Source organism: Gopherus evgoodei, chromosome 10 (genome assembly GCF_007399415.2).
Source record: "Gopherus evgoodei ecotype Sinaloan lineage chromosome 10, rGopEvg1_v1.p, whole genome shotgun sequence".
Classification (NCBI taxonomy): Eukaryota; Metazoa; Chordata; order Testudines; family Testudinidae; genus Gopherus; species Gopherus evgoodei.
This window is the reverse complement of record NC_044331.1, coordinates 73,887,042-73,902,090: the sequence shown is the minus strand read 5'-3', so window position 1 is coordinate 73,902,090 and position 15,049 is coordinate 73,887,042. Positions and strand designations below refer to the sequence as shown.

Below are 15,049 nucleotides of genomic sequence, written 5' to 3'. Positions count from 1 at the left end.
TGCCTAGAAGGGTTCCAAGTAGGGCCTCTCAGTCTGGCTAACTAAATCCCCTGGTCTCTGCTGGCTGACAGTAGCCCCTGACCAGCAATAGAACCCATCTCATGTCTCAGTCTAGGGTCCCATCGTGTCCAGCCAGACACGGCAGCCATATCCCCCTGGCACTAGCTGTTGCTGTCATGTTGCTGAGTTTAGCTTGTTGTCAGGTCGCCCCTCTGAGCCAATTAAACACTCCTTTGCCTCCTGCTTTGCTGTTTTTAAGACATGTTTTCTCCCGTTTGTAGATCACGGATTCTACAAGCCCTCGATTTGAAGTCCCCCTGGAGGTTCCTCAGGCAGTGAAGAGAGCAGAGAATCCCATATACAGCCTGGAGTTCTCCAAGGAGCCTTTTGGCCTGCTGCTGAGGCGCAGAGCCTCTGGCGCTGTGCTGTAAGAGTTCACCCTCCTCTTCTCTCTCTCCAACTTCAGTGGCTGACCCCACCCGTTAGCTCCACCTGTGGGGGCACCACAGAGCTGAAGCTAGGAGGGAACTGTCTCTCTCCTCTCCTAAGCCCAAGTCTCCTACCTGCTTGGTTTATTCACCTGGGTTTGGGTGGGAAGAGCATGAGCTTTGCTGTGTCAGCATGCCCTGTAGGCTGGGGGAGACAGCTGTTCTCCCTCTTCCTCCTTCCTCAAGAACTGAGGTTTCAGATACTGTGGGGATGGGCACTGCATAAGAACCTAGAGAGGAGCACATCACTTCCTGGGCCTGGGTAGAAAGAATGCAGAGTTGACTCTGGGAACTTTGGTCAATGTGGTCTTGATGTGGCTTGGCACGGAGAGGAGAAGAATCTGTCCTGCATTTACAATGTGCTTATTTGCGTAATGTGTTAATGACTTAGTGATTGTCTGGTGCCTTCCAAATGCAAAGTATTGTGTAAGTGCGAAGTGGTATTGTTTTTACGCTGCATACCAGATGGCGTGTGGGGTGCAAGTTTGGACTGGGGCAAGATACTCCGGGGAAGAAATCAGTGGGAGGGCTGTAAATTTGGCTCTTTTTTTCTCTCTCTCTCTCTCACACACATGCACACACACACAGGATTTGCTGGGGGAAGGGCCAAATGCTGTCCTGGTGTAAGTATGTACAGATCCATTCAATGGCATTGTGCCCACACCCTTAAGCATGTAACCAGTTCTAGTAGGATGGGGAATGCAGAGAAGAGCTCTTTGCTTTGCTCTTCACCTCAGATGCACCAGCCTTTCCTTATTTTACTGTTGTTTAAAACTTTGTGTGTTTGCTAACCCGGTCCTCTTGGGAGTAGTTTGCTGTTGGTTAGACAATCAGGAACCTCACTCCTGTGTTGCTTCTGTTGCTTAGAGGGTTAAATATAATCTCTGAGGAGACTTTCGTTGGCACCTTGACTTGAACTCTAACCTCTGGATCAGACTGTCTTGCTGACCTTTGGGCCAGGTTGTGCCCTGGCTCTGCATTTGGCTGGGATAGGAGAGTTCACTCAAATTGCTGAGCCATGGGATTTGTAACACAGACTAGGAGTCTGTGCGCCGGGGTGGATGATCTCTAGTTTGTGCAGAAGTTTGATATCCTGGAAGGAAGGTGCCATGATTGCTATTAGCAGCAGCAGAGGAGCAGACTGACATTGTTTTAATGATATTCGTCCTCTCTTGCTCTGTCCTTCCCTTGCTCCTGCTCTCTCCCTCACCCTACTTCTTGCCCACTTTTGTATCTTCTCTCACTCCCCTCCCGCCACCCGTCCAGGTTAAACACGACCGTGGCTCCCTTGATCTTCGCTGACCAGTTTCTCCAGATTTCGACCATCCTCCCTTCCAAATTCCTCTATGGCCTTGGGGAGCATCGGAGCAGCTTCCTGCACAGCCTGGACTGGAACACCCTGACGCTGTGGGCCCGGGATGTCCCTCCCATGGTACCATTGTCCCCTCGGTGATGTGTGCAGGGCCAGTCTTGCTATTTCAGCTCCGCTGTTGCCCGTTAAAGGTTCCCCTTAGTGTAACAGGCCCAACTTGCACAGCTGCCTTACGTACAAGAACTGCGTTTGCTTCCTTCATAGCCCTGCTTAGAACCAGGCATCAGGTTACTCCTGAGCAGACACACGACCTCTCTGTGCTCTGGTGTAGTGAGTCCCCTCCGGTGCTGGTTTGGCAGCACATCCTTTCCCCTCTAGAACAGATAACGCCCCTCTTCTGGGGATGGCTCTGTGCCACTCTGATGCACAGAGACTTACTGCTTCCCAGTTCCCTCATTAGTGGGATGAGTGGAGTCTGACTACTGACAACTTCTTCAGCAGAGCTGGGTGAGTCTCTGAGGAAAACAGAGCTCTGGTAAGTGTTTTAGACTCCGAGTAACAGTGAGATGTGGGTAGGCGAAGAATGTTATGATGTCTGCTAGGTCTTTAACATCCAGAGGAAGCCGTCGGTACATGAGCTTCCCCCTGCCCCTCTCTGTGGTTAACGTGAAGGGTCAGAGGAAGGCCATGCTGGGATATGAAATCTTCCTTACCTTTGATTAGGTTCAAATGTGACCTCTCCACTCAGCAGCAGAGGGCTCTTGAATCCCCACAGGCTATTGAAACACCTCACCAGCTTAGTCTGGGGTCTGTGTTAATAGACACTCCCCATCTGAGCAGAGTTCCTTTTGGTGTGGGACACAGGCCGTTGGGGATGGAGCTGAGATCCAGCAAACTTGGTTCACCTAGGAAGGAAACATCTCTTCCCTTTGGGTTTCTCTCGCCCCGTTTTACGTTTGTGTCCTTCACTCCCCTCTAGCTCTGTTTAAAGATGACTGTGTCCCATACATGGATTTATTTAATCTGTTGACATGGGCTCACATGGCAGCCAATTGTATCTTTGCCACTTTGAGAGAAGTATGGTACTTGTGCCTGGCTGCCCTACTTATGCATAATTCCCTTGCTTTAAGATGCCTTCGAGAAGGTCCTTTGTAGCTCATCCTCTCCCACTCCATCACTGGGCCCTTCTGTTACAGTAGCTTCTGGGTTGTTGTTTTTTTTTTTTTTGCTCTTCTCTGCTGAGAATACGCCAAGTCCCTTTGGCCTTCAAATGCAAACTGCAATGATCCTGGCTGCCCATTGCCCCTCTCTCTCCAGGCTGATCGTGACCGTCCTACATATTGGTGACCAGAACTGACATGCCTAGCCAAGATAGATCTAAATTACACTGAGCCAAGAGGGTCCAGAAGGCATCTGTCAACTGCTCCCCATGGCTCATAACTCTCCTTTCTTAGACACCTCCCTCGTTATCCATTCCGCCTTCCTTTGGGTGTCCCTGATGTATTAAAAACAAGTCTCTTATCAGACAACATCTGTTTACAGGAGTCCTACAACCTCTATGGAGCTCACCCATTTTACCTGCTGATGGAGGAAGGGGGATCTGCTCATGGTGTCTTCCTCCTGAATAGCAATGCAATGGGTGTGTGCTTTCTTATGCTACATTGGGGTGGAGCGGGTGTTCAGGGCCTGACGAGGGAAGCCCTCTGCTTCACTAGCCTGCATGCCCTGATGGTGGCATCTCATAGATTTTGGTGCTATTCCTAATCACTAGAAAAGGGGCCTGCTGGCTTTGGGAGCTGGAGCTGGCCGGGTGGGGGGACTGACCTGAGGTGGCAGTTCAGGAACTCGGGGCAAAGAGAAGCAGTAAAAGAGGAAGATGTGGTTTTGTGGCCCCTTTATTGAGCCAGACATCTGTTTCCTGGCTAAACTTAGGCTCTTTGGCAACTGTCAAGCAGTTTAACCACAAAGGCAGCTGCTGAATTGTAGTCTGAAAAGCCAACATCTCATACCCCTGGTCCAGCCCGGTTCTCCTCTGATATATCTGCCCTTTAACTATGGAGAGTGTGACTTCTGGTGCAGCAGGGATATAAATCTGCTGGCTGCTTTTCTCACAGCTGTACCCTGCTGATTCCAGCTGTGGCTTCCACAGGGAGCTGCTATAAAGCAGCAGCCTGTCCAGGCCAGCTGGGACTCCAGAATTGTGAGCATCCTCTCACTGATGGCATATTGGTACCAGCCTGGACTTCAGCAGGGTGAGCTTCCTGATGGTAGTGCCAGGCCAATGTCAGCAAGGACACAGACACAGGGAAGTTCTTTACACCAGTGCCCTGTTAGTGCCATCTGGGACCCTGATGTCATGAGGCTCCTCATGCCAGCGCCATGTTCGTTCCAGCTGTGAACGTTTTATCGCAATAGAACTCCCAAGAGTAATGGTGCAGGGAAGTGCTGTGAAAACACGTCCGCTGTATCAGAGGGTGTGAGAACTCACACATACAATGCACCCTTTCCAGCAAAGCCCTCAATCCAGCAGAAACTCGCTCTCGCGTTCGGCTCTTCATTTGTCATTCAGTTCTGTGGGCTCTGGAACGGGTTCTATGCTGCAGAGGCAGAAAGCACTATTGGGCTTAGTTCTGGAATGGAAATGGTGAAAACGCCATACTTGTCAGGTCTAGAAAACAGATTTTGTAATAATCCTTTGCACGTCTGCTGCACCTGAAATCCAGTGATACCAAATCATGCTGCAGTCTTTAAACCTTCAGAACCCCTGTGCAATACAGAGGTGCTATTACTCCCACTTTACGGATGGGGAATTGAGATACAGGGCTATAGACATATCTTTTTACCTATGGTCACATTTGTCTGTGGGAGAGCCATGATTTGAAGTCAGGACTTCTGACCCCATTTCATGCTTTAGCCATTGGACTACAATTTCATTGTCTCTATTCTGTCACTTTCCAAAGAGGTGGCTCTGCAGCCAGCTCCTGCCTTGACCTGGAGAGCCATTGGAGGAGTTCTGGATTTTTACATCTTCTTGGGTCCTGATCCCAACATGGTCATCCAACAGTATCAGCAGGTGATAGGTAAATATCAATACCCCAGCCATTCTCTGTGCATCTCATCCCCAAGACGGCCTCTTGAATAACCAACCGTTCTTTTGTATGCTTAGACATGCCCAGCATCTCCATCCCCTGCCATCACCCTCACATTTATACATTAGCAACTGTCTCACCAGATTAATCATGATGTCCTCCGCCACGAGGGGTGTTGCCTCTTCCTCATCTCCACCAGATCCTCTCTCTCATTCAGAATTGCCCTAGTCATTACTGCCTCCACCAGGGTTGCCAAGTTCATCATTGTCTCCATTCCAATTGTGTTGTTCCAGGTTTCCCTGCCATGCCACCTTTCTGGGGGCTGGGGTTCCATCTGTGCCGCTGGGGCTATGGGACAAGCAATGAAACCTGGCAGATTGTGAAAGCCATGAGGAATTATCAGATACCACAGGTAAAATAAATACCTTCCCTCCAGAGGAGGCTAGGCAGCTCTGCAGAAGCATTTCCACACCATGCAATTCTGCATTTCTTCTTTGCAGGATGCTCAGTGGAATGATATTGATTACATGGAAGGGTACCGGGACTTCACCTTTGATCCCGAGAAGTTTGACACCCTCCCCCAGTTGGTGGAAGACCTTCACAAGCATGGCCAGTACTACGTCATGATCCTGGTATACTGACTTCTCTGACCTTCTTCCTGAATTATATGCTAGGCCTGTTTTTGTTTCTAAAACTTCGGCATGTGAGATGTGTTCAGCTGCTCCATGAGGTGTCAGGCTCCCCACCATATGAGTTGCTTCTATCTATTTCAGTGATAAACATTTTGACACAGAGCCTCAGCAGGTGCTGATGCCAACAAAGCTGTGCTGATTTATGCCAGCTGAGGATACAGCCCTTTGTTTTTTAGCATATGCCTTACCCTCTGAGCAGGTATGATGCTTGGCTTTGAGCAATAGCCTGAAAGAGCATCAGGTACTTTTGTGACCTTCTCTTTACCCCACCCCCTTATCCCTCTCTGCTTTGGCCTCACACAGGCCTCTGCTTGGGAGGAGTGGCTAGGATCCCTGCTGGAATCCATGAGCATGGCCTTTGGAATTTCCCCCTTTTCTGCAGGGGAGCTCTAGTGACAGGTCCAGCGTTATCCCGCTGCCTTTCTGTCTGCTCTGCGTGTAAACCTCCCAATGTCTCAATCACACAAGGAGAAACTGCTGCAGGTATCTGTCAATCAGTCTGATTCATGGGTTCTCAACCTTGGGGTGGTTTTCTGCCCCTCCTATACTGGTAAATGGGAGGCAGGTTCCATCCAGACCCCAGCTTGATGGAAGAGGAGGTCCTGGAATGGAAAAGGTTGAGAACCCCTGGTCTAATGGAGTGATTCCACTTGTTGCTATTCCATTGGCCATATACTCAGTATTACTCCCTCCCCCCTCCAAAAAAAATAAAAAAGAAATCTATGTATAACCCAACCCTTGATCCTTGGAGAAGTGACACTTTATACGACATCCTTTCTCACAAGTGGAAATGCTGCAGCAAGTTTCTGTTCCTCTTGGTCAATTTGGCAGTAACATGTGAGCTTTAGTCAACCCTAGTTTGGTGGGCCAGGGCTCCCAGGACCAGTAAGCTGTTTTCTGAGTTACTGTGGGTATATTGGTGAGGCTTCATGGACACTGGGGGGAGAATGTAACCTGTTCCATATGTTTCCAGGATCCTGGAATCAGCAGCACTAATCCTCCTGGTTCTTACTGGCCTTACGATGAAGGCTTGAGACGTGGCATATTCATAAATACTACTCAGGGGCAAACACTGATTGGACAGGTAAGAGGGGGAGCAACTCGGATGAAATCCTGACTCCACAGAAATCTATCGGAGTTTTGCCATTGGCTTCAGTGAGACCAAGATTTCACCCCTTGAGTTGTTAAGGGAAAAATAATGGTCAAGTGACCTTTCTGTCCTGTGTGCTTTGAGCCTGAGTCTCTCCTTGTTCTCTGAAGTGCATTGACATCATTGGGAATTTCATTTCGGTAAAGAAGGCTGAATAGGCTGTGTGAGGAAAATACTGAGCCTAATTCTGATCTCACCCCCGTGTGACTCCAGAGTGACCACTTGGGAATCAGTGGAGTCGCATGAACACAAGTGAAGTCAGAATCTGTTGTGTCTCCCTAGACTGTCAGTCTGCTTTTCTGAATTTCTCCCTATTTCCGGAATGATGGAAAAATTGCCCCTGGTGAGCAAATCTGTGGAATTGCTCCATTTATTTCCCACAATCCACTGTGATTTCTCATCCAACTCTCCCCAGGCTTATAAATTATGGGCTCCTACGGCATACCTCTCAGTCTCTCTTAAATACTTTAAGAAAGTTTGAAAAGCACCGGAAAAAACATGATCGTTATGCTAAAAATTCCCCGGGGATGTAAAGTGCTGTGAAATCCAGACCCTTCACTCACTCTGAGCATGGTGGTACTTTATACCTGGTTTGTGCTTGCTCTGCATATGTGTAAACAGTTACACAGGGTGCAAGGCAGAGAAGAATTGGGCCCCATATTTAAAAAAGCACCAGTCCCATTGTTACTGCTGGCACCTTAGAATATTCAAGCTGAAGTGGAAAAATCAAATGGTGCTGCCCGTTCACCATTGCATTTTAAATTCCACCTTCTCTACAGGGGAGAAGCTGGAATTTCAAAGGTGGACCTGGCTAAGTCTCCAGCTCCAGCCACCAGTGGCAGATAGGAAGGTCAGTGGTGTGTTAACAGGTGGAGGGCGGCTGGACTGCCATCTTTGCAGGTGTACAGTAGGCGCTGATTCCCTGAACTCGCTCTGTTCCTTGGTGCAGCTGGCCAATGAGAGGTTCACAGAATGTGTTATTTTCTGGCCTTTCCATAGGTGTGGCCTGGCCTCACTGCTTTTCCTGACTTCTCCAACCCAGACACTTACCAGTGGTGGCTGGAAAATCTGAACCAGTTCCATACTCGCATCCCCTTTGATGGGCTTTGGATCGTAAGTTCCTCCTTACCTCTGCTGGGTCTGAGCTACAAAGGCAGGGGCTCGCCAAGTTACTCCCTCATGTTCCCCTCAGCACAGAATATATCTCACTCATCCCTGAAGCTTTTGTACCTCACTGAGCTCCTGTTTTTCCAGTTTCCTTGTACTTGACAAGCTCTGTGTCCCTGAAGACACACATACACTGGGAGACACGTGTCATGTGCATCCAGTGTAAACTTTTACTACGCTTGATAAAAGGGCACTAGGCTGCATGTTGTTCCAGGTATTGAACATGCTGGAGTTTAACAGGTCAGAACTAATGATGCAGTTAGCTTCACAAGTCCAGGGGTGGATTAGGACTCCATCTCTAAATGGCTCAAGAAGCAAGGACAGCCATGGAGCGGTCCCACTGGGTCATTGTGGCTTTGGCCACATGGTTGGTCCCACAAGTTGTAGGTGAGCAGCGTCTGGTCTCTGAGAAGAGATCAGCTCCCAGCTTGATAATCACCAAAACCCTATGAATGAAATTTCAACTTGACTTTCTCTGTCTAGGACATGAATGAACCATCCGACTTCAAGGACGGGTCGGTGGATGGCTGTTCCCCTGGGGAACTCGATAACCCTCCCTATGTGCCTGGTAAGAAGGGAAATAAAATATAGGTTGTGCTGGTTAAGCAGGTGTAACTTCCTTTGGTGCCACTGGGAGCTGGGCCTACCTACACCATGGCTTCATCTGACCCATAGGTTTTAGCCTCTGTATATGTGTACAGGTGTGTAGATGTACGTATGTGTGTGTGCTGTCTGTTCTCAGACATGCCTTTAGCGCGGCATTCCCAACACTCAGGGTTGTGCACATAGGCTCAGGTTTCAAACACAGGAACCTAACTGTGTATTCAGACACCTGCATGACCAGTTTTAGCCCTTACGTGTTGACCAATGGCTGGGTTCCTTAATATGCCCGCAGAGGGGGACAGCTGGCACCGGAACCATTACCAGCTCTGCTGGCTTTATGCCAGTGCGGGGTTCCTCACTGGCTACTGATAGCCAGAATCTAGCCCTTTTGTACCGTATGAACAGTCTGGAGATCTGGCCCAGAGGCTGCTGAATAGTGTGTGAGGCGCAGGTAACTATATCTGGGTGCAGGTGTTAGCTGGCTTCCGTGCTGCACAACACTTCTTCTCACAGCCTCTCTCCCTCCCCATCAGCCGTGCTGGGCGGGTCCCTCTCTGCAAAGACCGTGTGTGCCTCGGCGAAGCAGAGCACCTCCGTGCACTACAACCTCCACAACCTCTATGGGCTGATGGAAGCCAAAGCCACAGCTAGGTAATGGCCAGCGCTGGCTGGGCGTGTGTTGGCCTGCCGACTCCAGTGAACAGGTTCACACCCGGTGTCAATGAATGGCTCCACAGAACGGTGTCTGAGACACCAGTGTGAGGCATCCCGCCCGTGGGGGGCTGGTCTCTCCTCAGTGCACTGGCTCCAGGCTGGAATTTGAGCTCCTGATCTGGGTTCCCTCGCCTTGCCAAGCTGTGCTTGGGTCTCAGAGCTGCATTGGGTGTGGAGCAGGGGCTGGCTGCTGCCCCGATTCACTGCACTGGCTATGCCCTTGGTTTTGAGTCTCACAGCTGCCCCGGCCTGGTCCCAGTACCCAAGTCTCCTCCTTGTCTTCCAGCGCCTTGATCCAGATCCGAGGGAAACGCCCGCTTGTGATTTCTCGCTCCACCTTCCCCAGCCAGGGCAGGTACTCGGGACACTGGCTCGGTGACAACATGAGCAAGTGGAAGGACATGTACTGGTCAGTCCCAGGTGAGTGGCTCTCCCAACAACAGGCAGGCCTCTCACAGATACCAGCCTTCACCCGCTGGGGACAGGATCACCACTCAGAGACTGGCCTGTGTCCTCCCTGGTCATGATGCCTCCTCCCTTCCCATGTGCTGGGCAGTGGCTCCTCCATTAAAGAGCCACGGGAAATTGCACCTTATTGCTGGCCTGTAATTGAGATGGGGCCTTTCCCTGTCACCGTCTGGGAGGGCAGCCGAGGGTTTGGAGCCTGCTCCCAGCTCCAGGACTGGCTGCGATGCGAGTCAGCTGCCAGCTCGCAGACATCGGGGCAGCTGTTTGGTCCTGTGGTGGGTGAGATGTAACCCTCCCCAGGCATGTCCCCAGGCGTGTACGTGTCGCAGTCTATACAAGGGAACAGCATGGGGCGTCCGTCTGAGTGTTGTCCCGAGGAGGATCAGGGCAGATGCTCTTCAGGTGTCCCTGGCTGCTTCTGGACTCCATGCCTCTGTGTTTGCAGGGGTGCTGAGCTTCAATCTCTTTGGGATCCCGCTGGTTGGGGCTGACATCTGTGGATTCTCAGGCACCACCTCAGAGGAGCTATGCACCCGCTGGATGCAGCTCGGAGCCTTCTACCCCTTCGCCCGAAACCACAACACCCAGAAGGAAAAGGTAACAGGGAGGCCCACCCCAAGGGACAGCAGCACCCATGGGGGCCCAGGGCTGATGCAGTCCCCAGAGGGCTGCATTTAAATGGGGGAAGGGCCCAGAGCAGTACGGAGAGGTCACTGCTAGGAGGGGACGGGGGATGGTTGCTGCTGGGAGTGGGCAAGGGGTGTTGGTCGTCCATTCTCCGCAGCTGCCTGGGACAGACCCTGGGTAGAACTCGTTTGTCCATCTGTCTTGCCTGTTGACACTCTGGTTGTCTGGCCTGCCCAGGCCCAGGATCCGGTGGCGTTCAGCTCGGTGGCGCGGACAGCCATGAAGGAGGTGCTGCTGACGCGCTACGCCCTGCTGCCCTTCCTCTACACGCTCTTTCACCGGGCACACCTGCAGGGCCACACAGTCGCTCGAGCCTTGTTCTTTGAGTAAGAAACTCCTCTTACAGCTATGGATGGTTTCCTGCCCCAGGGGCGATCCACAGCGGGGCATGGCCCCCCGACCCCTGGTAGGCATGCCTGCCTCCGTCCCCTCCCCTAAGGGAGCACAGCCCGCCTCTCTTCCCCTGGCGGGCACCCTCTGACCCATGGGCCCCTCCACTCCTTTCTGTGGGTGAGCTTGGCCCTGCCCTTCGACCCAGAGGCAGGATCCATAAAAGTTGATGCCATGGATCTACAAGCAGGCATGAAGTCGCAGACCGTGGTGCCACTAATCTACAGGCAGGTGCCACCCCAGTTGGTGCTGACAGCGAGTGGAAAGTGACTGTGCTGTGGCTTGAATGCCAGTTTGGGGGTACTGGCCCAGTTCAGACTGCAGGGCCCAGAGGTCTGTGTCATCAGCAGCTCAGCTCTGAGGCACCCTCTTCCCACTGTAGGTTTCCACAGGACGTGATCACGTACTCAATTGACAAGCAGTTTCTGTGGGGGCAGAGCCTGTTGGTGACACCCGTGCTGGAGCCTGGAATGGACTCTGTAATTGGCTACTTCCCCAGAGGGGTGTGGTACGATTACTACACGGTAAGGAGCAGTGCATGCTGAGAGGCGGGACAAGGTGGATTTGTGTGCCTTCCCCTATTCAAGGGGTCTGGAGACCCCAGCTGCAAAGGGCCCCTCACCTGACAGAGCCCTACAGCCTGTGAAAGCAACCGGGGTGCCATCTGTGTCAGAAATAAGAGCAGGCGTGGGTCGCTGTGCCAGATGGGATGGGGAGGGAGCGGGGCAGGAGTGGCCGGTGCACCTCCAACCTGCCCTGCCTGTCAATCTGCTCTTCTCTGGGATGAGAACTCACAATAGCCTCCTGTCCTGTCCTCTGGGCTTGGCCATTGAGGAGAGCAGGAATCAGAGGGTCGGAGAAGGTCCTTCCCAGTCACCCACAGACCAGCAGGTGGGCACCACTGCCACCATCGGAGACTGCAGGAAAGGGTTATGGCCACAGCCTTGTTTCTGAGCATGCCCTCCTGCCCTGTGTGTGTCTGTGCTCCTGCCTCTGTGCTCCCCCAGCCGTGTGTGTGTGTCTGAGCCCCGGGCTGGTGCCTGTGATACGTGCTCTCCCCGCTCCGCATGCCTGTGTCTGTGCTCCCCTGGATTGGTGCCCATGCCCTGTGTGTGTGGGGTGTGCCAGTGCGCATGGCCCATGCTGTGTACAAGTCCCAGGGCCTGTGACCTGCTCTCCCCCTTGCCGCCTGTGTGTGGTGGATATGGGCCTGGCTGGTGCCCATAGCCTCGGGGTGGTTCTCCAGACCCATAGACAGATGGCCTCTCCCTCTTGCCCACTCTGCTGCCCACACCCCGTGTATCTGTTGCTGTCTCCGCAGGGCTCCTCTGTGAACAGCAGTGGGGAGAGCCTGAAGATGGCTGCTCCGCTGGACCACATCAACCTGCACCTCCGGGAGGGCGCCATTCTCCCCACCCAGGTGAGACTGCTCCCCCTGCTGCATCTGGAGCACAGGAATAACTTTGTCCCACACTCCAGATCCCTACATCTGGCTGCCTGCTGCCTGGCTCCAGGACATGTCAGTCACTCGCCCTGCCCAGGAGGCACAGGACTGTCTGCAGCAGCGGGAGACTGCCCTGACTGGGCTGGTCTCCATGCTGCAGCCAAGGAGGAGGTGACGCTCCTCAGGGGTCTGGGTCAGGAGCTTTCCTGAGATGCCTCTCTTGGCACAAATGGGTGTGTGGGGGGGGGGAAGGATCCGTGCTCTCTTTGTCATTGTCTTCACTCCGTGGTGAATTCACTGCCATGGCCTGCCCCATGCCCAGTCCTCTATACCTGGAGCCCTCAGTGGAGTTCCTGGTCTCAGCAGTTGCTCTCTTGAACCCCAGAAACCTGGGAGCACCAGCTGGGTGAGCAGCGGGAACCCCCTGCGCCTGATCGCAGCCCTGTCCCAGAATGCCAGTGCCTGGGGGGACCTCTTCTGGGATGACGGCGAGAGCCTGGATACCTTTGAGAGGGGTGACTACTCCTACCTGGTGTTCAACGTCACGCAGGTAGGGGGCTCCCGCCTCTGGAGTGGGATGTGCTGCCCTCCCACCCCCCAGAGCCACAGGCCTGCTCTGGCCCCAGACAGCTGGAGCTGCCTGGCCCATTGTGGGAGTGCAGATGGTACAGCATCCTCCTGCCTGAATGGGGCTATGGTGTGGACTCGGATCTCTGGACCTGGCCAGCTGGGGGAACTGGGATCAGGGCCTGTGGCTGGTGCCCTCTCCTGGAGAGTGCTGGGCTCAGTGTGCTTGTCTCGTTGCCGGGGGGGCTGGGGGCTAGAGGAGCCGCAATTGCACATATGGGGGCAGGGACTGTGATAGCCAGGCCGTGGCCAACAGGAGCAGTGGAGGGCTTGGGCGTGGGGGCGGGTGCTGTAGCCGTGCCTACCGGTGCCCACGTAGTCTGGGCACCAGCAGGCCCCACCTCTCGGCATCTCGCCTAGAATGTCTTCACCTCCACTGTCCTTCATGCCAACGTGGAAGCCACCTACATCACTGTGGATGTGCTGAGTGTCTATGGGGTCCGGGAGAAGCCCAGCAGAGTCACTGTCAATGGCAAAGAGAATCCCTTCTCCTACCTGGACAACCAGGTAACCCAGCCCCTGCCAGCGCCTGGTATGCCCATCCCCCATCCAGCGATGACCGGCTCCTTCCCCTGTCAGTGCCCCAGGTGCCCTCCCCTGCCCAGCGATGACTGGCTCCTTTCCCAAGCCACACACTCTGCTCTGGCTCTGGCAAGGTCACGTCACTGTCCTGCGGTCGTGAGTTTGTTGCTCTCAGGGTCTCTGCCTCTGGCTGTGCCATGCAGAAGGGCAGGCACTCCAGCCTCCTCCTCTGCGGCCCATTGGCAGCTGGCCTCGCCCCGCTCTCTGAGCCCCTGGTCCGGAAGTAACCCAGAGCACCTGGTGCTGCTCCCTGCGCTGCACTGGGCCTGTGTGCCGAGCAGAGGGAACTGGGAAATGGGAAGGGCTGTTAGTGGTTAGAGCAGGGCGGTGGGAGTCAGGATGCCTGGGTTCCATTCCCATGCCCCAGGGGGATAGTGAGCTCAGCTTGTTGTTTGCACAGGACTTGGAGGTGCTCACTGAGTGGGAAGGTGCAGATGCTGACGGTTGTTCTAGCCCATTGCCCTGCCCTGCCCTGCTCTGCCCCTTAGTGCCAGTTTACTCTCCCACCCGACCATCGGTTGTCATGTCATGGAGCAGCACGGAGCGTGCTCCAGCTGTGATGAGGGTGTGCGCCCAGCCCAGCCCAGCGCTGTGTGTTGCATGGGGCCCCCGTGTCCACTTTAAGCTTGAGTTTCTTCCTCTACTGCAGGTTCTCACGGTGAGCGACCTCAACCTCAACCTCAGCCAGGGATTCTCCATCCGCTGGCTGTGATGGCCGCACGCGCCTGGGATGGCTGAGCTGGAGCTGGGCTCTGGAGGCTTTTCCGTCCATCCATGTGTGTCTGTGGGGGAGTGGGGACAGAAGTGTGCTTCTGTGCATCCATGTGCGTGCACGCACACACCAAGGCCCTGGCTGTGGGGTGCTGCTCTGGCTAGCTCTGTGTCCCAGCTCAGGGCTGTCTCCCTCCCACAGCGGTTTGGACATAGACTCTGGGTTCCACAGCTGCATCGTGCCTGAGCCCAGCAGGGCCGCACAGCCTGCCTTTCCTGGCTCTCCCTGTCCTGCCTTTGCCTTTCCCCACGGGACTACTTCTGCCGGCCAGCGAGACCCAAAAACTGCCCTGCCAGTGCCCCCGAGCTCTGCCAAAGACGCTCTCTGCCTTGGCCCTGGACGCAGGTTTATGTTTAAAGACTCGGCTGTCCCATGCCCAAGACTGTGGCTCTGGGGGGCTGGTGAGAGGCTCTGGTCAGCAATTCTGTCCGCCTGTCTCCCGACACCAGCACACCCAGGTCTCCTGTGCCCCAGCTTTCACACTCTGCTGGCACGGTGCATCCCTGAGGGCGTCAGTGTGCTATGCTGCACAACTGGCAGGCTGGGTCAGCGCTGACCTTTCTCCAGCCACTTGTCCTGGTGTCAGACAGTACTGCAGCACATGGGGGGTGGGGAGGGAAGCACTGCTGGCAGTGCCAGCGTACACAGACCCACATGGCACCACGAGAGCAGCCTCAGAGCTAGCGCCAGCAGTGGGATTTTCAGAAGGAAGCTGAGAGCCGTCCAGAGCCGGATCTGGCTGTGACGTCCAGAGCTGGATCTGGCCGTGACGTGGGTGTCAGTGCTGGGAGAGGTTAGGGAAAGGCCCCTGACTGCACCTCTTGGTGCTGCTCTGTCTGAGATGAATAAAGGCACATGGAGGTG

At 54.0% G+C, this 15,049-nt stretch overlaps 1 protein-coding gene across 5 annotated transcripts in view; it reads left to right on the top strand.

Moving 5' to 3' along the window:
* The window catches only part of LOC115659186 (lysosomal alpha-glucosidase-like), a 26,262-nt gene extending 11,213 nt beyond the window's left edge, over window positions 1-15,049 (top strand). For all 5 annotated transcript variants that reach the window (XM_030579066.1, XM_030579065.1, XM_030579067.1 and 2 more), the window contains exons 3-20: window positions 282-427; window positions 1,755-1,920; window positions 3,343-3,439; window positions 4,761-4,880; window positions 5,183-5,301; window positions 5,390-5,521; window positions 6,555-6,665; window positions 7,731-7,844; window positions 8,382-8,466; window positions 9,035-9,152; window positions 9,502-9,635; window positions 10,129-10,280; window positions 10,548-10,696; window positions 11,143-11,284; window positions 12,082-12,180; window positions 12,590-12,754; window positions 13,192-13,338; window positions 14,063-15,049. In XM_030579066.1, the coding sequence (XP_030434926.1) occupies window positions 282-427; window positions 1,755-1,920; window positions 3,343-3,439; window positions 4,761-4,880; window positions 5,183-5,301; window positions 5,390-5,521; window positions 6,555-6,665; window positions 7,731-7,844; window positions 8,382-8,466; window positions 9,035-9,152; window positions 9,502-9,635; window positions 10,129-10,280; window positions 10,548-10,696; window positions 11,143-11,284; window positions 12,082-12,180; window positions 12,590-12,754; window positions 13,192-13,338; window positions 14,063-14,125 (2,259 nt within the window). In that variant the 3' untranslated portion in view covers window positions 14,126-15,049. The remainder of the gene's footprint in view (window positions 1-281; window positions 428-1,754; window positions 1,921-3,342; window positions 3,440-4,760; window positions 4,881-5,182; window positions 5,302-5,389; window positions 5,522-6,554; window positions 6,666-7,730; window positions 7,845-8,381; window positions 8,467-9,034; window positions 9,153-9,501; window positions 9,636-10,128; window positions 10,281-10,547; window positions 10,697-11,142; window positions 11,285-12,081; window positions 12,181-12,589; window positions 12,755-13,191; window positions 13,339-14,062) is intronic.